The 23,130-nt window shown below is 47.3% G+C and overlaps 2 protein-coding genes across 7 annotated transcripts in view; one reads left to right on the top strand and one right to left on the bottom strand.

Annotated features, from left to right (window-relative positions):
• Window positions 1–23,130, bottom strand: part of LOC140395569 (archaemetzincin-2) — a 213,487-nt gene that overhangs the window by 97,459 nt on the left and 92,898 nt on the right. The gene's annotated exons all lie outside the window — the stretch shown is intronic.
• Window positions 1–23,130, top strand: part of LOC140395567 (monocarboxylate transporter 7-like) — a 69,650-nt gene that overhangs the window by 39,146 nt on the left and 7,374 nt on the right. For all 4 annotated transcript variants that reach the window (XM_072483503.1, XM_072483502.1, XM_072483506.1 and 1 more), the window contains 2 exons: window positions 6,358–6,486; window positions 21,104–21,916. In XM_072483503.1, coding sequence (XP_072339604.1) covers window positions 6,358–6,486; window positions 21,104–21,916 — 942 coding nt within the window. The remainder of the gene's footprint in view (window positions 1–6,357; window positions 6,487–21,103; window positions 21,917–23,130) is intronic.

Genomic DNA, 23,130 nt, shown 5'->3' with positions numbered 1-23,130 from the left:
CTTGATGAGCTGAATGGCCTCGTTCTGCACTGTAGAAATTCTACGATTCTATGAAATGTGTAGGAACAATAAGGCAGTAATTGGGGATTTTAACTACCCAAATATTAACTGGGATAGTTTACTGTACAAGGTAGGGAGGGAGCAAAATAAAGCACCCAGGAGAACTTATTAGCCAGTACGTAGAAAGCAGAGGGGTCATTTCTGGACCTAATATTCGGAAATGTGTCCGGGCAGGTGGAAGGCGTATCAGTAGGCAGGTGTTTTGGAGATGGTGACCATAATTCAGTTAGATTTAGGACGGAAAAGGATAAAGATGGTGAGGGAATTAAAATTCTTGACTGGGAAAAGGCAGATTTTACTAAGATCTGATTTGGCCCAAGTGAACTGGGAGTAGCTACTTGCAGATAAAGCTGTCAGATAAAACGCTGAAAAATGGGATTAGTGTAATCAGATTTTTGTTGACCAGCGTGGAGATGATAAGCCAAATGGCTTCTTTCTCTGCTGTAAACATCTATGAATCTACGAGCTGATTTCTTGCTACAGCTGTTGTGTACAGTAGCCAATCAATTTAGAGATTTTTCTCCCCCCCACACATACCTCATCCAGTGCACCTAATGGAAACTGATGTGCATTTAGAGTTTCCCTGTATATAAAGCTGCTCTTTGGGCTTCTTAAAGCAAACTGGAATTTTGCATCTTTATTGTTTTTATCTACAACTGAAAACAAATAGACAGCTGTGCGAATAGGAACATTTCAATTTCTCTCTCATCATGTTGCTACTGCTGGACTTCAAATATGGGTATTAGGAATGTCAATTACAGCAATTATGGCATCTTTGCTTACTCTAAGACTTTCCTCTAGCAAGAGTCCCAATTAAGGAAACCGTGGCATTAAATGTGCATTCAGTTGGCACACTGCTCAGAACTTCCCACTAATCTTGAATTTCCGAAACGGAAGCACTTTCATCAGTCACATTGGCCTGGAACTGTTGCTCGGCTTAACCTTCTCCACCCCTAAATTCTGCTCCGCGTTTCTCGCCGGGTTTTTGGATCCTGGCTTCTCCAGAAATGCAGTGCACTGCGTCCCTCGGAAAGCTCCATCAGTGCTGTAGCTTTAGGGGGACGGGGGAGCACTAGCTGCCATATGGTAAGCTTAAATGTCCAGTGTGAATTTGTGAATGAGTTAATGCCTAGGGTGGGTATGGTAGCACATGAATGAGGTGGTAAGTGAATCGGAGGGTAGTCCGGTCAACTTGGGGGGGGTGGGGGTGTTGGTCAGTGTGCGTGATTGGGGAGTAAGTTCTGTTGTTACTCGGGACTTAGACTTTCTGTTTGATGTTTACTGGGGAGCTATTCAGGGAAGTTCCATGGAAATTCCATGGAGTCTCAGACATATGCAGTGTCCTGGGAAGCAGGGGAATTGCCCATTGGATGTTCAGGCTTCCGAGGCAATTCCCATGGCGGTGAGCGGGTCAGGACTTCCTCCGGGTCCTGGCATGCATTTTGGGCCAGACATCCGTGCTCGCAATAATCCAGAGACCAGAACATCTGGACTATTATCCTCCTCCAGAAGACAGAGTAATGTGTCTATCCTTCTGAAAAATAGTTATGTGCAGCTGCACCGAGCCCAAGAAACTCCTGCCATTAAGTGATGCTCACGCTGCTTCAACAGGACATGTTTTTTTTCTTTATTCTTTCAAGGGATGCAGGCATAGCTGGCAAGGTCAGCATTTGCTGTCCAACCCTAAATGGCTTACTAGGTCACTTTTTAAAAAAGTATTTATATTCCACATTTTTACAAGTTACAACCGTAACAAACCCACCCAACACATTAAAACCCCCACCCACACATACAACCCTTCCCTCAACAGTCAATGGTAACCAACTCCCCAAAATGCAAAATTCACAAACCCCAAACTTCTGCAAAACCCATCACTTGCCCCCTTAGAGCAAATTTCACCTTCTCCAGGGCTAAAAACCCCAGCAAGTCCCCCTGTCACACCAAGGCACAGGGTGGAGAAGCTGACCTCCACCCCAACAAGTTCCGCCTGCGAGCAACCAGCGAGTCGAAGGCTGAGACATCTGCCCCCGCACCCGTCTGCAACTCTGGCCGGTCCGACACGCCGAATATGGCTTCCAGAGTACCGGCCTCCAATCAACATGCAAAACTCCCAAAGGGGTTTTGTTACTTGTGTATTGTTTAAAATTTCTGTATTGTTATTGTTGCGTTTGCTTTGTAAGAGGGGAAAAATTGTTGTTTGGGAAAAAATTTTCAATAAAACATTTATAAAAAAAAAAACATGCAAAACTCCTGAAATGTCGTTGAAAACCACCCTCCAAAACCTTTCCAGCTTCGGGCAGGACCAAAATATATGTACATGTTTCGCAGGGGCTCACTCAAATCGCTCACAGACATCCTCCACCCCCTCAAACAGCTGGCTTATCTGTGACTTTGTCAGGTTCATCCTGTACACCTTCAGCTGTATCAGCCCCAGCCTGGCACACAAATTCGAGGCATTCACTCTCCGCAGCACATCGCATCACAATCCCTCCTCCAGTGCCGCCCCGAGTTCTTCCTCCCACTTAGCCTTAACCCCCTCCATAGATACCTTATCCTCCTACAAAATCTTCCCATAAATTGCTGAGATCCCCCCCCCCACCACCACTGACAGCACCACCTCGAGCAACATGGAGGCAAGTGCTATCGGGAAGGTTAGGAAGACCTTACTTGCAAAGTCCCGCACCTGCATGCACCGGAAACTCTACTCTGCGCAACCCAAACTTCTCATTCAGCTCCTCCAAGCTCGCACACCGCCGTCCCAGAAACCGATCCTTCATCTCCCTAATCCCCTTCTCTGCCCACCCCCTGAATCTTGCATCCATCCTCCACGGCTCAAACCCGTGATTTCCTCTGATCGGCAGCCCCCCCCCCCCCCCCCCGGACCCTGCTCCCAATCTAAAATGCTGCCGAAAATGCTTCCAAATCGCCAGCATGGCCACCACCACGGGACTCACCGAATACTTCCCTGGAGCCAATGGGAGCGGTGCTGCTGGCAGCAGTTGCGGACCCCAACCCCCTACATGAGCCCACCTCCATCCTTACCCACAAATACTCCACCTCGCTATTTCATCCCTCGGCCTTCTCTGCATTCCGTGCCCAATAATAGTGCATCAGATTCGGGATCTGCAGAACCACCTTCTTTATCCTGGCCACTTTCCCGCCCATAGAAACAAAGAGATCAGCCTACCCACTCCTTTGAAAAACAGCTAAGGCAAAAAGGCCGGCAGGCACTGAAACAGAAACAAAACCCACATTAAAATATTAATCTTCACTGCCTGAACCCGTCCCGCCAGTGACAGGGGAAGATTATTCCACCTCAACAAATCAGCCTTCACCCTCTCCACCAAGCTAGAGAAATTCAACTTCTGAAAACCTGCCCAGTTCCTGGCCACCTGCACCCCCAGATACCTGAAGTGAGACGATGCTAGGGGAATGGCAGCAGCCCCCCCCCCCCCACACCAAGGAAGCCACAAAATACTCACTTCCCTTAAATTCAGCTTCTAGCCAGAGAAGGTCCCAAATCTTTGAAGCAAACCCGTTTTGTCCCCCACCGAGGAGCCCAGATCTGAAATATATAACGAGTCATCCACATACAAGGATACCCTATGCTCCACCCCCACAACTCTAAACGCCTCAGCAAAATGGCCAAGGGATCTATTACCGATGCAAACAGAAGGGGAGGGGACATGGGGCACACCTGCCTTGTTCCCCGGTGCAATGACACCACCTTAGTCAGAGTTTCAACCATGATGGGAGTGGCCCCATCTGACGAATCAACCCCCGCCATATTTCTTCCTGCTGACCTCACAGCAACACTAGCAGGTGGACGTTCGCGCTCGCCCCCTTCTTTCCCTGACTTTTCTTCTGGGGCTTCGACATTCCACCCATGCCTTATGACTTCCCACACCAGCTCACCCAAAAAGTACCCCTGAGACCGGGCATAAAGACTCAACAAACAAAGATTCTAGCAGGAGCCACCTAACGTGCGATCGCCACCTACATGGCGCCACCAGAAATCCCCTTGCTAGGCCATTTAAGTCTCCCGAGGCCGGAATTGAACCCGGGAACCTGGAGCTGTGAGGCAGTAGTGCTAACAACCGTGCCGCTTGGGGAGGGTTGGGGACCTGTTCGTGGAGGGAAGGCTTGCCAGCTTTGAAAAGCTGTCAGAAAACTTTCAGCTCCCTGGGACCAATGTGTTTTCCAGATTCGCGATTTTTTGTAAAAGGCTTTTCCTTTGGCAATATTGTCCTCCCTGTTGGAGAGGATTTTGTCTTTGGCCAGATCTGGTGGGGCGGGGGGTGTATTTTGTGTATTTACAGCCAGATGCTATCAGCAGAGACTGCTCGGTCGAAATAGGAGGGGGTAAATTGGGTACTATTCTGGATGAGGTGGTCTTCGCAGGGTCAACTCCACGTCCTCCTGTGCTCGGCTTAGTTTGATCCAGTTCAAGGTGGTGCACAGGGCTCACCTGACCAAGGCGAGAATGAGCGTTTTTTTTTTCAAGGGTGGACGATAGCTGCGAGCTGTGTTCTTGGGGGCCGACTGACCCATACTCATATGTTCAGGTCGTGTCCCAAGTTATTAAGCTTTTGGATCTCCTTCTCCTACATTTGGAGAAGGTCTACAAAATTATGAGGGGTATAGACAAGTGGATAGCCAAGAGACTTTTTCGCAGGGTAGAGGGGTCAATTACGAGGGGGCATAGGTTTAAGGTGCGAGGGGCAAAGTTTAGAGGAGATGTACGAGGCAAGTGTTTTACACAGAGGGTAGTGGGTGCCCTGAACTCGCTGCCAGAGGAGGTGGTGGAAGCAGGGGCGATAGTGATGTTTAAGGTGCATCTTGACAAATACAGGAATAGGATGGGAATAGAGGGATACGGACCCCAGAAGTGTAGAAGATTTTAGTTTAGATGGGCAGCATGGCCGACGCAGGCTTGGAGGGCCGAAGGGCCTGTTCCTGTGCTGTATTTTTCTTTGTTCTTCTTCAACACCACGTCAGTGATTCTTCATTTCGAACTGGAGCCTTGTCCCCTGGTGGCCATTTTCGGGGTATCGGACTCGCCGATGCTGCAGATGGGGGTGAAGGCCCGCACCCTTGACTCGTTAATAGCTCGGAGGCACATTCAGCTTGGGTGGAGGTCTCGTACACCATTAGGGAGTCGGCAGAGGGGTTCTACCAAAGTTGGCAGCCATTCATTTCCTTTTTTAATGAGATATTGTCACCGTCAGTTGTTAAGGGGGTTTTAGTTTAATGTTGGGGGGGGTTAAGATTGGATGTGTTCTTGATTGTTGTTTGTGCCTTTTTACATTGTAACTTCAAGCATCTGTTTTATATGAAGTTATCATGAAAAAGTTTTCAATAAAAACGTTTTTCAAAACAAGCAATAAAGTATTCATATGGGCTATGGGATCAGTGAGCAAAATTAAAAATGGAATAATTTGTACACATCTGTTTTTGAAGACATCCCAAGGTATGACATGTCGTCATGGATATAGGCTGTGGGAGATGGGAGGTTCTTCAGTATAATTTAGCTCGCTGTTTGCTCAAAATTCAGGCAATATCAGCCTGGACCTTGCAGTTCATTGACCCGAGAAAGCCAAAGATTATGAAAGACAGGCCTGCAGTTAAGCAGAGAAAATGCTAACTTCATCGTTCACTCAGTGGAGCGCAGGTGGAGCTTAATCTTAGTTTGGATTCCGTGAAGGGAAAAAAGCTGGAAAATTGCTAGAGCGAAAATCCGCAGTTGTTCGCATAGAGCCTTTGGCATGGAAAGAAATCAGCAGAATTAGTTTGAAAGTACTGCAAAGGTAACCAGAACAAGGGACTGAGGCAGCTATAGTTGAGAGGTAAAGTCTTACTTGAAAAATGCCTGGAACACCAAAAAGAATTAAAGTGAATTCCAGTGGACTGTCATACCTTTTGATGGTCCCTACAGAAGTAAATAATTATTAAGATATTGTAACATATAGGAGAATTCTTTGGGGAAATAAGTAAATCTGAGTGCATAACTTACGCAGGTAGTGTAAATAGTGCATGTTTTGTTTATTCTGTATTCCGTTTTTGTTTAAAAATGTGAAATATTGTGGCGTAGTTCTAATGGCTATATACTGGGTGTTCTGATTTCTCTTTAAATGTTAAGAGTCCCCAACAGCATCGTAGCAACTTAAATAGGGAACAGTTCTTAAACCTACTAAATTTGTTATTATACTGTACATTGAAACTAAGTTTCACAATGGTATCCTTAATTAAATTTCTATTGGTTATTTTATTAATGAATCTGTTTCTTTTCTAAAACAGGAGTAGGTTTCTGTCTCAGCTTCCTTCCCACAGTCACAATCCTCTCCCAATACTTTGATAAATATCGCTCTCTTGTCATTGCTGTGGCATCTACAGGAGAATGTTTTGCTATCTTCGTTTTTGCACCCGGTAAGTGTCTGAATTGATATTATAGCCTTTAAATTGAAAATTCTGAGAATTGTTGGCTGATATAAGTGCACTTCTTGCCAAGTATTTATTGTCCTTCACTGCATTGTTGTAACTTGCAAAGATGAAGACTTTTTATTTAAACTTCAATCATAATTGTTTTTAGGCCAGATGCATTACTACTGGTAGTACCACCACCCCCACTTCTAAAAATTTACTTAACCAAGCCACATTTCAAACCTTTGCATGGATTTACAATTGGATTAGATTTACATTCATCTAAAACTGCATTATTCGCTGATACGTGTTGATCTCCTGTGACTTTGAGCAGGAGTCAATACCAAGTGTATACTATAACTGGTACAATAAAGATGACAAACTCACCTCACAGAATAATAAAAAAGTCATTTAAAAATGTTGGTTAATTAACTGCAGATATTTTAATCTTGATCTTCCAAAACATATACAAGTTAGGAACTGTCCTCTTGGATTGAGGTAGGGTGGGAGAGGTATGGAATTTGTAGGTGTAAATAATCTTATTATGAGGAACAGGACAACTAAATATTTACCAGAGAACCACCACTGATTTGCAACAGGCAAGTAATGTTCATTAAGCCGAGTTGATTTTTTGGCAGAGATCACTAATGTAGTTGGCCATTGATGTTACTCATTTTTGAAAATTATTTCACAGGATGTGAGCTTTGCTGGCAAAGTCAGCAATTGTTGCCCATTCCTAATTGCCCTTGAACTGAGTGGCTAGCTAGGCTATTTGAGAGGACGGCTAAGAGACAACCACGTTGCTGTGGCTTTGGAGTTATATGTAGGTTAGATCAGGTGAGATGGTGATGTAGTGGTATTGTCACTGGACTAGTAAACCAGAGACCCAGGGTAATGCTTTGGGGATCCAGGTTCAAATCCCACCATGTCAGGGGGTGAAATTTGAATTAAAAGTCTGATGATGACCATGAAACCATTGTCGTAAAAACTCATTTGGTTCACTAATGCCCTTTAGGGAAGGAAATCTGCCGTCCTTACCTTGTCTGGCCTACATATGACTTCAGACTTACAGCAATGTGGTTGACTCTTAACTGCCCCCTTTAGGATAAATAGGGATGGGCAATAAATGCTGGCCCAGCCTGCGATGCTCACATCCCATGAACAAATTAGAAAAAAAGGATAGCAGATTTCCTTCCCTCAAAGACATTAATGAACCAGATAGTTCTGATTGCTGAGACTAGGTTTATATTCCAGATTTAGTAATTACATTTAAGTTCCACCAGCTGCCGTGTAGGTCAGAGTATTTGTTAAATATTGCAAAGTTGGGATATTTCAGAAGTCAGTTAATAATGTTCCACTGAAGAAACGTACTAAAATTAGAAGCACATGGAACTGAAGGCAACTTATCAAGAGTAGGGAATTAGTTCTGAAGCTGGAGACAGAGAACTGGGATAATGGGTATATATCTTAATTAGCAGGATGTGAATAGTAGCGCACCCAAAGATTTGGAACCTCAGCTTTTCTCTAATATTTATCAATGATTTAGATGTAGGAATAGAGCGACATTATCAGTTTGCTGACTTAAACACTTGGATAGCGCATCAAGTCATGTTGATTCAAGCAGAAAATTGCAATGGAACATTGATTGAGTGGGTAAATCTGTGGTAGATGGAGTTCACTGTAGGAAAATGCGAGGTCATCTACACGTTTTAATTCATTTATGAGATGGGGGTATCGCTGGCTAGATCAGCATCTGTTGCCCATCCTTGAGCAGATGGTGGTGAGCTGCCTTCTTGAACCTCTGCAGTCCCTGAGGTGTAGGTAGACCCAGAGTGCTGTTAGGGAGGGAGTTCCAGGATGTTGACCCAGCGACAGTGAAGGAACGGTGATATATTTCCAACTTGGGAGCGGCGCCTCCAGATGGTGGTGTTTCCATGTATTTGCTGGTCTTATCCTACTAGATGGAGTTGTCGTGGGTTTGATGTCCCAGGTGCTGCCTAAGGAAGCTTGGTGAGTTCCTGCAGTGCATCATATAAATGGTACACACGACTGCCAAGGTTAAAAAGTGGTGGAGGGATTGAATGTTTGTGGAAGAGGTGGCAATCAAATGGGCTGCTTTGTCCTGGATGGTGTGAAACTTCTTGGGTGTAGTTGAGTTGCACTCATCGAGGCAATTACACTCCTGACTTGTGCCTTGTAGATGGTGGACAGGCTTTGGGGAGTCAGACGTTGAGTTATTTGCACAGGATTCCTAGCCTCTGACTTGCTCTGGTAGCCAGAGTATTTATGTGGCTAGTCCAGTTCAGTTTCAGGTCAATGGTAACCCAGGATTTTGATAGTGGAGTATTCAGCGATGGTAATGTCACTGAATATCAAGGGGGCGATGGTTAGATTCTCTCTTGTTGGAGATGGTCATTGTCTGCCATTTCTGTGGTGTGATTGTTACTTGCCACTTGTCAGCCCAAGCCTGTCTTGCTGCATTTAGACATGGACTGCTTCATTATCTGAGGAGTCATGAATTATACTGAACATTGTGCAGTCATCAGTGAACATCCCAACTTCTGACCTTTTGAGAAAGGAAGGTAATTGATGAAGCAGCCGAAAATGGTTGTGCCTAAGGCACTACCCTGAGGAACTCCTGAAGCTGAGATGATTGACCTCCAACCACCACAACCATTTTTCTTTGTGTCAAGTGTGACTCCAACCAGCAGAGAGTTTTCCCCCCCTGATTCCCATGGACTCTAGTTTTACTAGTGCTCCTCGATTCCAAACTGAGTCAAATGCTGCCTTGATGTCAAGGGCAGTCACTTTCACCTCACCTCTGGCATTCAGCTCTTTTGTCCATGTTTGAACCAAGGCTGTAGTGAGGTCAGGAGCCGAGTGAACCTGCTGGAACCCAAACTAAGCATCTGTGAGCAGATTATTGCTGAGTTAAGTGACACTAGATAGCGCTGTTGATGGCCCCTTCCATCGCCTTACTGACGATTGAGAGAATGCTTCAGCCTTATATTTTGCACATACTTGTTGGCCTCTTCCATCATTGAGGATGGGGATATTTGTGGAGCCTCATCCTCCAGTGAGTTGTTTAATTGTCCACCACCATTCGCGGCTGGATGTGGCAGGACTGCAGAGCTTAAATCTGATCCATTGATTTTGGGAACGCTTAGCACTATTACTTGCTGCTTATGCTATTTGGCACACAAGTAGTTCTGTGTTGTAGCTTCACCAGGTTGACACCTCATTTTTAAGTATGCCTGGTGTTGGACTGAAGGAGATCAGAGTAGTTGTTAAATGTTTCAAAAATTTTTAAACTAGTAGATAGACACAAAAAAGAAGCCAATGGAATGTTTGTCTTCAACTCCAGTGGGATGGAAATCTGGTTAGATTGGATCTGGAGCAGTGTGTTTAGTTCTTCACGAGCACTTCAGCAAGGACATATTGGCATCCAAAGGGTGAAAGTACAGGGGCGGGATTCTCCCATCGCACAGCTAAGTGTAGACGCCGGCGTAAAAACAGGCTTTTGGTGCCCGATTCTCCGGACCACAGGGGGCCAGCACGGCGCTGGAGCGGCCCACGCCACTCCAGCTGCTGACCCCGGCGTCAACTGGGCGCAGCGGGGTCCACGCATGCGCAGTGGCTCCCTTCTCCGCGCCGGCCCCGACGCCAAATGGCGTAGGGCTACAGGGGCTGGTGCGGAAGAAAGGAGGCCCCCCAGCCCGACCTGCCGATTGGTGGGCCCCGATCGCGGGCCAGGCCACAATGGAGGCCACCCCCCCACAGGCCACCCCCGGACCCTTCAACGCCGAGGTCCCGCCGGCTCAGAGCATGTTAGAACGGCGCCGGCGGGCCTCGGGTTTTTTATCACGGCCGCCCGGCCCATAAGGGCCGGAGAATCGCGGGGAGGGGGGGGGGGGGGGGGTCGCGTAGAGCAGAATGATGAAGTTACCGAAAAGGTTTATATTATGCAGTATGGTTACGTAGACTAAGTTTGTATTAAGGGATGATCTCATTGAAATATTTAAGATTATTAAAGGATTTGATCAAGTAGATGGACAGAGTCCAGAAAGGGATGCAAAACCTTGAAGTACAGATAGACTGTTTCGGAGTCACGTCAGGAAGCACTTCTTCACAAAGCAATAGCTACAGCTCCTGGATTTCCCGGGTTTGGCAGCTGGGGACACTGTGGACTATCCGTAGGTGTCGTAGAATGCACGTACAGACAGGTGGTCACACCGCAGGCTCAGACTCCACAGGTGACCACCAGGCAGAGCAAGAGAGGTGGACAGGCAGTACAGAAATCTCCTGTAGCCATTCTCCTGCAAAAAAGATATACCGCTTTAGATACTATTGAGGGGAATGACCTCTCGGGGTAAATAGCAACAGCCAAATTTGTTGCACCACAGTTGGTTCTGATGCAGAGCATTTATATGGCCACAAAGGAGACTCCAGGATAGTATGTTGCCTCCCTAGTGCTAGGGTCAAGGGTGTCCCAGACCGGTTACAGGACATTCTGGAGGGGGAGGTTGAACAGTCGGTGGTCGTGGTACACATCAGTACCAACAACATAGGTAAAAACAGGGACGAGGTCCTAAAAGCAGAATATAGGGAGTTGGGAAAAAATTTGAGAAGTCGGACCTCAAAGGTAGTGATCTCCGGATTACTACTAGTGCCACGTGCTAGTCAGAGTAGAAATAGCAGGTTATGTCAGACGAATATGTGGCTGAAGAGATGGTTTTTAGATTCCTGGGGCATTGGAACCGGTTCTGGGGGAAGTGGGACGTGTAGAAACTGGACAGGTTACACCTAGGCAGAACCAGGGCCGACTGATGTTTTTTTTGGGGGGGCTTGCTAGACCTGTTGGGGAGGGTTCAAACTAATATAATAGGGAGGGGGGAACCTATGTAAAGATTCAGAGCAGGGGGAATCAAGAACAAGAGAAAAATACAGCAAGGAGAATAAGAAAAGTGATAGCAGAGAAATCAAGGACCTGTATCAGATAACGACACTGTATAAAAAGAATAGTAGGGACATGACAAGGAACGTTGAAAGGACTAGCCTTAAGGTTTTGTACCTGAATGCGTGGAGCATTCAAACTAAAATGGCTGAATTAGTTGTGCAGATAGATGTAAAGCGGTATGATGGATGACAGAGACATGGCTCCAAGGTGACCAAGGATGGGAACTAATCATTGAGGGCTATTAGCTTTTAGGGAGGACAGACAGAAAGGAAAAGGTGGTGGAGTTGCATTGTTGATTAAAGAAGATATTGATGACTTCCGGTTGCGGCTATGCGGATCTAAGCCGCACGATTCGGCAGCTCCCGCGAACACGGACTTTCGGGCTCGCTAGAAGAGCCCCAACGGAACTTTTTTGTACAGCCAACCCGTGGGGAAGAGAAGAGAGAGGTCCCCTACTAACTTGTATGGACCGGACCCGCAGCGAAACGGCCAAAAAAGTGGCATTGGAGCAGCGGAAGAGAGGGAAAATAAGCAAAATGGCGGCGGCCGGGGACAAAGAGATGCAGGAATTCATCAAGCGCTGCTTTGAGGAGCTGCGTAAGGAGATGGTGGCGCCTATGTTGGCAATAATTGAAGGACTTGGGGCAACCCAGAAAGCCCACGAGGTGAAGATCCAGGAGATCCAGGAAAAAGTGAGTGAGAATGAGGACGAGCTCTTGGGCCTGGCGGTGAGAGTGGAGCGGCACGAGGCGCTACACAAGACGTGGGCGGGAAGACTCGAAGACCTGGAGAACAGGTCGAGGAGAAATACTGAGGATCCTGGGTCTCCCAGAAGGAGTGGAGGGGGCTGACGCCGCGGCATATGCGGGCACAATGATCGGGGCGCAGATGGGCACGGAGGCCCCCCCGAGGTTGCTGGAGCTGGAAGGGGCGCACCGGGTGCTGGCGAGGAAGCCCAAGGCAAATGAGCCGCCAAGGGCGATGATGGTGGTGAGATTTCACCGGTTTACGGACAGAGAGAGGGTCTTGAAATGGGCGGAGCAGCAAGTGGGACAATGCAGAGATCAGAATATATCCGGACTGGAGCACGGAGGTCGCTAAGCGGAGAGCGGGTTTCAACCGGGCCAAAGCGGTGCTGCATCGGAAAGGAGTGAAATTTGGAATGTTGCAGCCAGCGCGACTGTGGGTCACACATAATGGCCAACACCACTACTTCGAAACGTCCGAAGAGGCGTGGACCTTTATACTAACTGAAAAGTTGGACTCTAATTGAGGGTTTGTGAGGGTGGGGGGTGTTTGAGGGTTGACGTATGATGGTTGTTGTATATAGGGGGTCAATCACGCGCAGGGACTGTTATATGGGCTGGGGGAGAGACACAAGGCAGCAACAGGAGCTGCGCCAGAGGGGGCTGGGCAGGCTTTGGAAAGTGCGGGGTTCTTTTCCTGCGCGCGGGAAGGGGAACGAAGGAACGTATATTGATGGGGGATCAAAGGGATGGCGGGGGAAGCCGGGGTCAGTTGACTTACGGGAGTGATATGGGGGAGCAAAAAAGCTAGACCGGGATCTAGCGGGGGGAAGGAAGGAAGGGGGGGGGAAGGAAGGAAGGGGGGGGGAAGGAAGGAAGGGGGGGGGGAAGAAGGAAGGAAGGGGGGAGGAAGGAAGGGGGGGAAAGGAAGGAAGGGGGGGAAGGAGAAGGAAGGAAGTGGGGGGGAAGGAAGGAAGGGGGGGAAGGAAGGAAGGGGGGGGAGGAAGGAGTGGGGGGAAGGAAGGGGGGGAAGGAAGGAGTGGGGGGAAGGAAGGGGGGGGAAGGAAGGGGGGGGGGAAGGAAGGGGGGGGGGAAGGAAGGGGGGGGGGAAGGAAAGGGTTGCTGCTGCACTGGCCAAAAGGGAATGGGACACAGAAGAGGTGGTCGGGACGTAGGTCCCCCGGCTGGGGGACTGGAGGGTGAGGGAGACGGGATTGGCCCAGAAAAGGAAATGGCTAGTCGGCCGGGGGGGGGGGGGGGGGGGGGGGCGTGTGAGAGCCCCTCCAATCCGGCTGATAACGTGGAACGTGAGGGGCCTGAATGGGCCGGTGAAGAGGGCTCGAGTGTTCATGCACTTGAAGGGACTGAAGGCAGACGTGGCTATGCTCCAAGAGACACACCTGAAGGTGACGGACCAGGTTAGGATAAGAAGGGGATGGGTAGGACAGCTATTTCACTCGGGACTGGACGCGAAAAATAGAGGGGTGGCAATTTTGGTGGGAAAGCATGTGTCATTTGAGGCCAAGACTATCGTAGTGGATAATGGAGGGAGATAAGTGATGGTGAGTGGTGGGTTGCAAGGGACGTGGGTGTTGTTGGTAAATGTATACGCCCCGAACTGGGATGATGCTGGATTCATGAAGCGCATTTTGGAGCGCATTCCAGACCTGGAGGTAGGAGGCCTGATAATGGGAGGGGACTTCAATACAGTGCTGGACCCAGCACTGGACCGCTCCAGATCAAGGACGGGAAAGAGGCCAGGGGCGGCCAAGGTGCTCAGGGGGTTTATGGATCAGATGAGGGGAGTGGACCCATGGAGGTTTGCAAGACCACAGGCCAGGGAATTTTCTTTCTTTTCCCACGTGCACAAGGCCTACTCCCGGATAGATTTCTTTGTTCTGGGCAGGGCGCTCATCCCGAGGGTGGAGGGGACGGAGTATTCGGCCATAGCCGTTTCGGACCATGCCCCGCACTGGGTGGAAATGGGGCTGGGAGAGGAGAGGGACCAACGCCCGCTGTGGCGGCTGGACGTGGGACTGCTGGCAGATGAGGTGGTGGGTGGGAAGGTGAGGGGGTGTATCGAAAGGTACTTGGAGGTCAATGACAATGGGGAGGTGCGAGTGGGGGTGGTATGGGAGGCATTGAAGGCGGTGATCAGGGGAGAGCTAATCTCCATCAGGGCTCATAGGGAGAAGACAGAGGGCATGGAAAGGGAGAGGTTATTGAGGGAGATTTTGCGAGTGGACAGGAAATACTCAGAGGCCCCGGAGGAAAGATTACTTGGGGAAAGGCGACGGATCCAGACGGAGTTTGACCTGTTGACCACGGGGAAGGTGGAGGCACAGTGGAGGAAGGCGCAGGGGGCGACCTACGGGTACAGGGAAAAGGCCAGTCGGATGCTGGCACACCAGCTCCGTAAGAGGACGGCAGCGAGGAAAATAAGGAGAATCAAAGACGGAAGGGGAGCCACGGTTCAGAGTGCAACGGAAATAAACAAGGTATTCAAGGCCTTCTATGAAGAGCTGTACAGATCCCAGCCCCCAGGGAGGGAAGAGTGGATGAGACGATTCCTAGACCAACTGCGGTTCCCGAGGGTGGAGGAGCAAGAGGCGGCTGGTTTGGGGGCACCAATCGGGTTGGAGGAGCTGAGTAAGGGTTTGGGGAGTATGCAGGCGGGGAAGGCTCCGGGGCCGGACAGGTTCCCGGTGGAGTTCTATAGAAACTATGTGGACATGTTGGCCCCGCTACTAGTGAGGACCTTTAATGAGGAAAGAGAGATGGGGACCCTGCCCCCGACTATGTCGGAGGCGACAATTTCCTTGATTCTGAAGCGAGACAAGGACCCACTGCAATGTGGATCGTACAGGCCGATTTCGCTCCTCAATGTGGACGCTAAGTTATTGGCAAAAGTGCTGGCCACGAGGATTGAGGACTGTGTCCCGGGGGTGATTCATGAGGACCAGACGGGATTCGTAAAGGGCAGGCAATTAAATACTAATGTGCGGCGGCTCTTAAACGTGATAATGATGACATCGGAGGAGGGTGAGGCGGAGACAGTGGCAGCTATGGGCGCGGAAAAAGCCTTTGACCGAGTAGAGTGGGAGTACCTCTGGGAGGTGTTGCGTAGGTTTGGGTTCGGGCGAGGGTTTATTAGCTGGGTTAAGCTCCTTTACAGCGCCCCGGTGGCGAGTGTGGTGACAAACCGGCGGAGGTCAGAGTACCTTCGGCTGTACCGAGGAACGAGGCAGGGTTGCCCCCTGTTGTTTGCATTGGCGATCGAACCAGTGGCCATATCACTGAGGGAGTCTAATAAATGGAGGGGGGTGGTCCGCGGGCCAGAAGAGCATCGGGTGTCGCTATACGCGGATGACCTGCTGCTGTACGTGGCGGACCCAATGGAGGGGATGGTGGAGGTCATGCAGACTCTAAGGGAGTTTGGGGAGTTCTCGGGCTATAAGCTCAATGTAGGGAAGAGTGAGCTTTTTGTATTACAGGCAGGGGACCAAGAAAGAGGGATAGGGGACCTACATCTGAGGAGGGCGGTGGGGAGTTTTCGGTATCTGGGGATCCAGATAGCCAGGAGTTGGGGGGCCCTACACAAATTGAATCTGACGAGGTTGGTGGACCAAATGGAGGTGGACTTCAAAAGATGGGACATGTTGCCGCTCTCGTTGGCGGGTAGAGTGCAGTCGGTCAAAATGGTGGTCCTTCCGAGGTTTTTGTTTGTGTTTCAGTGCCCTCCCATTGTGATCACCAAGGGCTTTTTCAAGTGAGTAGGTAGGAGTATTATGGGGTTTGTGTGGGCAAATAAGACCCTGAGGGTAAGTAGAGGGTTCCTGGAACGCAGTAGGGACCGAGGAGGGTTGGCGCTGCCAAACCTAGGGAGCTACTACTGGGCAGCAAATGTGGGGATGATCAGCAAGTGGGTTATGGAGGGAGAGGGGGCGGCATGGAAGAGGATGGAGATGGCGTCCTGTAAAGGAACGAGCCTGGGGGCGTTGGTGACGGCACCGCTGCCATCCTCGCCATCAAAGTATACCACGAGCCCGGTGGTGGCGGCAACGTTAAGGATCTGGGGCCAGTGGAGAGGACACGGGTGCAGTGGGAGCTTCGGTGTGGTCCCTGGTCAGGGGTAACCACCGGTTTGTCCCGGGGAAGATGAAAGATGTTCCAGGGCTGGCATCGGACGGGGATTAGAAGAATGGGGCACCTGTTCATTGACGGGACATTTGCGAGCCTAGGGGCACTGGAGGAGAAGTTTGAGTTACCCCCGGGAAATGCATTTAGATATATGCAGGTGAGGGCTTTTGTGAGGCGACAGGTCAGGGAATTCCCGTTGCTCCCGGCACAAGAAATTCAAGACAGGGTGATCTCGGGTGTATGGGTCGGGGAGGGCAAGGTTTTGGCAATACACCAAGAGATGAAAGAGGGGGAAGCCCTAGCAGAAGGGCTGAAGGGTAAATGGGAGGAGGAGCTGGGGGAGGAGATCGAGGAAGGTTTGTGGGCTGATGCCCTGGGTAGGGTTAATTCCTCCTCATGTGCCAGGCTCAGCCTGATACAATTTAAGGTGGTTCACAGAGCACACTTGACGGGGGTGAGGTTGAGTAGGTTCTTTGGGGTAGAGGACAGATGTGGAAGGTGTTCAGGGAGTCCGGCGAACCATGTCCACATGTTTTGGTCATGCCCGGCACTGGAGGGGTTCCGGAGAGGCGTGGCGGGAGCAATATCTCAGGTGGTGAAAGTCCAGGTCAAGCCAAGCTGGGGGCTAGCAATATTCGGAGTAGTGGATGAGCCGGGAGTGCAGGAGGCGAAAGAGGCCAGAATTCTGGCCTTTGCGTCCCTAGTAGCCCGGCGAAGGATCTTGCTATTGTGGAAGGAGGCGAAGCCCCCTAGCCTGGAGGCCTGGATAAACGACATGGCTGGGTTCATAAAGCTGGAGAGGATTAAGTTTGCCTTGAGAGGGTCTGCGCAGGGGTTCTGCAGGCGGTGGCAACCGTTCCTAGACTACCTCGCGGAGTGTTAGAGGAAGGTCGGTCAGCAGCAACCCTGGGGGGGTGGGGGGGGGGGAGAGACGAGAGATTGCTTGAGGGGATGGATGAGCAGGAGATAACATGGAGGGTGGGGGAAACTGGCACGTGCGGGTGAGAGCCAGTGTATAAAGCTATGTAAATATACCATTTTGCCATGTATATATCTTGCTCAGTGCGATTTTGTGTTATTTTGTTACGGGGGGGGGGTTATTATTTGTAAGGGGGAAAAATTGTGTTGTTAAAAAACTTTAATAAATATTTTTTTTTTAAAAAAAGATATTGATACAATATGAAGGAAATATGTGGAATCATCTGTATGGGTCGAGTTAAGAAACACTAAGGGGCAAATACAATTCGTACATGTGGTGTACAGACCACCAAAATACGGTGGTAATGTTGGGAATAATATTAGACAGGAAATCAGAGATACATGTGATAAAGGATCATCTGTGATTATTTTATTTTTGAATTTATTCATTTATGGGATGAGGGTGTCGCTGGTTAGCCCAGCATTTATTGCCCTTCCCTATGGGTGACTTTAATCTGCATATAGATTGGGTGAGTCAAATTAATCATGATACAATAGCGAAGAAATTTCTGGAGTGTATATGGAACGGTTTTCTGGACCAATATTTTGAGGAACCAACAAGGGAACAGGCCATCTTGGACTGGGTGTTGTGCAATGAGAAAGGATTAGTTGCCAATCTAGTTGTGAGAGAACCCTTGGTGATGAGTGACCATAAAATGATAGAATTTTTTATCATGGTGGACAGTGAGGTAGTCGATTCTGAGACCAGGGTCTTGAACATCAATAAAGATAATGATGATGGTATGAAGCATGAGCTGGCTATGATGGGCTGGGAAACATTGCTGAAAGGAAGGACAGCAGACAGGCAATGGCAGGCATTCAAGGAATGAAGAGGTGAATTCCCAAAATTATTTTTTCCTGTTTGGCGCAAGAGTAGAAAGGGAACTGTGACCAAACCATGGCTTAAATGGTAAATTAGAGATAGTATTAGATTCAAAGAGGGATACAAGTTAGCAAGAAAAAGCAATAGACCGGAGGATTGAGAACAATTTAAAATTCAGCAAAGGCAAAACAAGGGATTGATTAAGAAGGGGAAAATACAATATGAAAGTAAGTTAGCGGGGAACATAAAAACTGACTGTAAAAGTTGCTACAGATATGTAAAGAGAAAAAGATTGATAAAAAATAATGTAGGCCACTTACAGTCAGAAGCGAGGGAATTCATAACAGGGAACAAAGAAATGGCCGAGGAACTAAATTAGTACTTTGCTTCTGTCTTCATAGAGGAAGACATGAATAATATAATGGAGATTCTGAGAAACACAAGTTTCAGTGAGGATCTGAAGGAAATTAGTGTTAGTAGCGAAATGGTTTGGGGAAATTAATAGGAATGAAGGCGGATAAATCTCCAGGGCCAGATAATGTTCATTCCAGAGTACTTGAGGAAGTGGCCTGAGAAATAGTAGATCCATTGGTGGCCATTTTCCAAAATTCCGTGGACTCTGGAATAGTTCCTACAGATTGGAGGATAGCTAATATAACCCTGTTATTCAAAAAGGGAGACAGAAAGAAAACAGGGAACTATAGACCAGTAAGCCTAACAATGGTAGTAGGGAAGTTGCTAGAGTCCATTATCAAGGATGTTATAGCACAGCATTTTGAAAGCAGTGGTATAATCAAATAAAGTCAGCATGGATTTATGAAAGAGAATCATGCTTGACAAATCTATTAAAAATCTTTGAAGGTGTAACTAGCAGAGTTCTCTAGGGAGAACCGGTGAATGTGGTTTATTTAGACTTTCAGGTGGCTTTCAACAAGGTCTCACATAGCAGATTGCTATGAAAGTTAAAGTGCATGGGATTGCAGTTAGTGTCTTGAGATGGATAGAAAGCTGGTTAGCAGACAGGAAGCAAATAATTGGCAGGCAGTGACTAGTGGGGTTCTGTGCTAGGGCCCCTACTGTTCACATTATATATTAATGATTTGGACGAGGGAACTAAATGTATCATCTCCAAATTTGCAGATGACTCAAAGTTGGGTAGGAAGGTGAGCTGTGAAGAGGGTGCAGAGATGCTTCAGTGGGATTGGACAGACTGAGTGAGTGGGCATATGCATAGCAGATGCAGTATAATGTGGATAAATGGGGCGGCATGGTGGCACAGTAATTAGCACTGCTGCCTCATTGCGCTGAAGACCAGGTTCGATCCTGGCCCCGGGTCACTGTCCAAATTTGCACTACCTCCCTGTGTCTGCATGACAAAAAGATGTGCAGGGTAGGTAGATTGGCCACGTTAAATTGCCCCTTATTTGGAAAAAAATAATTGGGTGCTCTAAATTTATTTTAAAAAATAATGTGGACTTTGGTAGCAAAAATAGGAAGGCAGATTATTATTTGAACGGTTGTAAATTGAGTGGTGGATACTCAGCGAGACCTTGGTGTCCTCGTACATCAGTCGCTGAAAGGAAGCACGCAGGTACAGCAGGCAGTATGTTGGCCTTCATAGCGAGAGGATTTAAGTACAGAAATAGGGATGTTTTACTGCATTTATATCGGGCATTGGTGAAGCCACACCTGGAGCATTATGTGTAGTTTTGGTGACCTTTTCTGAGGAAGGATGTTCTTCCTGTGGAGGGAGTGCAGCGAAGGTTCAACAGGCTGATTTCTGGGATGATGGGACTGCCATATGAGGAGAGAGTACATCAGTTAGGATTATATTCATTAGAGTTTAGAAGAGTGATAGGGGATCTCGTATAACAGGGTTGGACAGGGTAGATTCAGAAAAAAATATTCCCGATGGTGGGGGGAGTCCAGAACTAGAACTCCTAGTTTGAGGAAAGTGGTAAAGCTTTTAGGACTGAGGCGAGGAGAAATTTCTTCACCCAGAGAGTGGTGAACCTATGGAATTCACTACCACAGAAAGTAGTTGAGGCGAAAACATTGTGTAATTTCAATAAGGAATTCGATATAGTCCTTGTGGCTAAAGGAATCAAGGGATATGGGGGGGGGGGGGGGGGGGGGGGGGGAAAGGCAGGATCAGGGTTTTGAACTTGAAGATCCGCCATGATCATAATGAATGATGGAGCAGGCTTGAAGGGCCGAATGTCCTACTCCAGCTTCTATTTTCTATATATGTTTCTGTGTAAAGCCCATCTGCTGCTGAACCATTCATTCATGTTTTTGTTATTTCCAGACTTGATTGTACCAAAGCTCTCATGGCCATTGTCTGTAAACCTCAGCTCATCCAAAGCTCTCTGCCCATATTCTGACTCACATCAAGTCCCATCCATACATCACATGTGTTTCTGACCAACATCCTACCAGTCCAGTATTACCTCAAGGTTAAAACATCCTTGTGTTCAAATTATTTCATAGCTTTGCCCCACCATAGCTCTGGTATCTCAACCATGCCTACAAATCTCCACAAACTCCGTTCCTCTAATTCTGTTCTCTTGTCCATCCCCAATTTCCTTCACTCCCCTATTGGCAGTTGTGCATTGTGTGGAATCCCTCCAGAAACTGCCCTGCCTTTCTTTTGTCACCTGCCCTTAAGTGGCTTGGTGTCAAATTCTGGCTGATAACTCTCCTGCACTATGATATTTTATGGTAAAGGCACTATTTAAATGCAAGTTTTGTCTGTTCAAAATTTGGAGCACTGCCTGGGTCAATTGAAAATTTCAAAGCTAAGATTGGTGGATTTTTGTAAGGTTGGGGTACTTAGTTCCATTTCTGGAAGATGGGTAAATAATGTTAAGATGCAGATCAGCCATGATATTACTGATTGGCTCTCCGTTTCTATGATCAGGTGCACACAGAGAATAAGAAATGTAATCCAGTAATGCAATGTTTTGCTCTCTATTTTAGCTTTTACATTACTGAAGAATCATCTTGGATGGAAAAATTGTCTCCTTGTCATAGGTGCACTGCAGCTAAACATTGTTGTGTGTGGAGCACTACTTCGGCCACTTGTTATCAGAAAAACGAAGAAAAAAACAGTGGAACCAGTGAGTGTGCCAATGGAAACCAAGTATATGCTGGAGAATGAGGAAACATGCATCTCTGTAGAGTCTGTGGACTCGGGAGTGGAATCTTTATCTACCTCATGTGATCACTTAAATAGTAAAAAGTGTACAACAAATAATGTTCACAAAGAAAAGTTTCAAATGCTTCTAGATAAGAAGCCAGAACCACAGCGTCAACCAAAGTTGCTTGACTTTTCAATTCTAAAGGACAAAAGCTTCATTTTTTATTCACTTTTTGGACTATTTGCCACTTTGGGTTTCTTCGCACCTCACCTTTATGTGATTCCTCTCAGCATTAGCCTTGGTATTGATGAGTGGGCAGCATACATGCTGTCTGCTATGGCAATTATGGAGGTGTTTGGTAGGTTGTCAATTGGCTGTGTCCTAAACAAGCAGCCCATACGGAAGATTTACATTGAACTGATCTGTACAAGCCTACTGAGTATAGTGTTGTTGTGCTTTCCATTCACAAGAGGATTCTGGAGCCTTGTTACATGCAGCATGATGTATGGATTCATGTTTGGCACTGTGGCCAGTATTCACATTCCAATGTTGGCAGAAGATGATGTAATTGGAATTGAGAAGATGTCATCTGCTGTCGGAATTTACATCTTTATACAGAGCTTTTCAGGACTTGCTGGGCCGCCTATTGGAGGTATTTTTGTTTTTTATTTCATTATCATGGAGTCAAGTTTCAAATTTACGCACGTATTTACATTTCATTTCCGTGAAAGTGAAATAAGGTTGCACTTAAATGCATTTAATTTGATCCAAGAATAACCATCTGGCTTTACAGTAGCTAATTCTCGTGCATTTAGCCTTAAACTGCTCCAAAAGAGCAGAATGGTTAAAAATTCAGAATATACGCTGTTCAGAAATGCTAACATATTCTGCAAGAAAATCAACAAAATTCATACGCCCACATTGGACAAGCAGGTAAGTTTACAGTACCTGTGTTATCAAATTAATGTTGTACATTTGGTTTTGAAAAGTTTTAACTATCATTAGGAGATAATCATTTTTTCTTCTTTTAGCTTCTACTATTTTACTTAGGATTGTCCGTGCTGGTGACCTTTTTTTCATCTCATGTCAGTCACCCACTCTTCCAATCCTGCTGCTTTTAAGTCTCTCTTGCCAGCATATCTTTCCATCTGATAGACCTTCCCCTTCACCTTCTTCTTGCAAATCTCCAACTTGCCTCAACACATTTCCTCTCCGCAACATATGACCATGCCATTTCAATTTCTTCTCGGCTACATTCTTCAAATATTCCTATAATCTTCACTGATCCCCCTGATGTACTAGTTTCTGTTATTGTCCTTTCTTGCCACTCCAAATAGCCACCTCCGCATCCCCATCTAATTAGCATCAAGTTGTCTCTTCTCTAGATGTTGTCCAGGTTTTTACACTATACAACAAGGCTGGTCTCAAGACTGTCCTGTCGATTCTTCCGTTCAGTCTCAAAGATACTTTCTCACATTACACTATGCTGCTCTATTTACAATTACTCCAGCCAGAGCTAATGTGTTGTTAATACTTCCAACTTCTGCCACCACTAATCCCCAGGTACTTGAAACTACTCACTTTCTCCAGGTCTTCCCCCATACACTGATATTCTTCCTTAGTCTCAAACTGACTGATCATATATTGGGTCTGCACTGACCTTCACACACCTGTCCTCCAGTACTTTTCTTCAGATACTCAGACATGATCTCATCATTCCCACTACATCTACAAACATCATTGACCACGGCACTTCCTGTCTCACTTGTTTAGTTAGAATATCACTGACAATCATCTGAATGATGGAAATTATGTAAAACTATCTGACTTGCAAATTCTTAGGCATTTACAATACACGTTCTGCAA

This window comes from Scyliorhinus torazame, chromosome 18 (genome assembly GCF_047496885.1).
Source record: "Scyliorhinus torazame isolate Kashiwa2021f chromosome 18, sScyTor2.1, whole genome shotgun sequence".
NCBI classification, from domain to species: Eukaryota; Metazoa; Chordata; class Chondrichthyes; order Carcharhiniformes; family Scyliorhinidae; genus Scyliorhinus; species Scyliorhinus torazame.
This window is presented reverse-complemented; position numbering and strand designations above follow the sequence as displayed.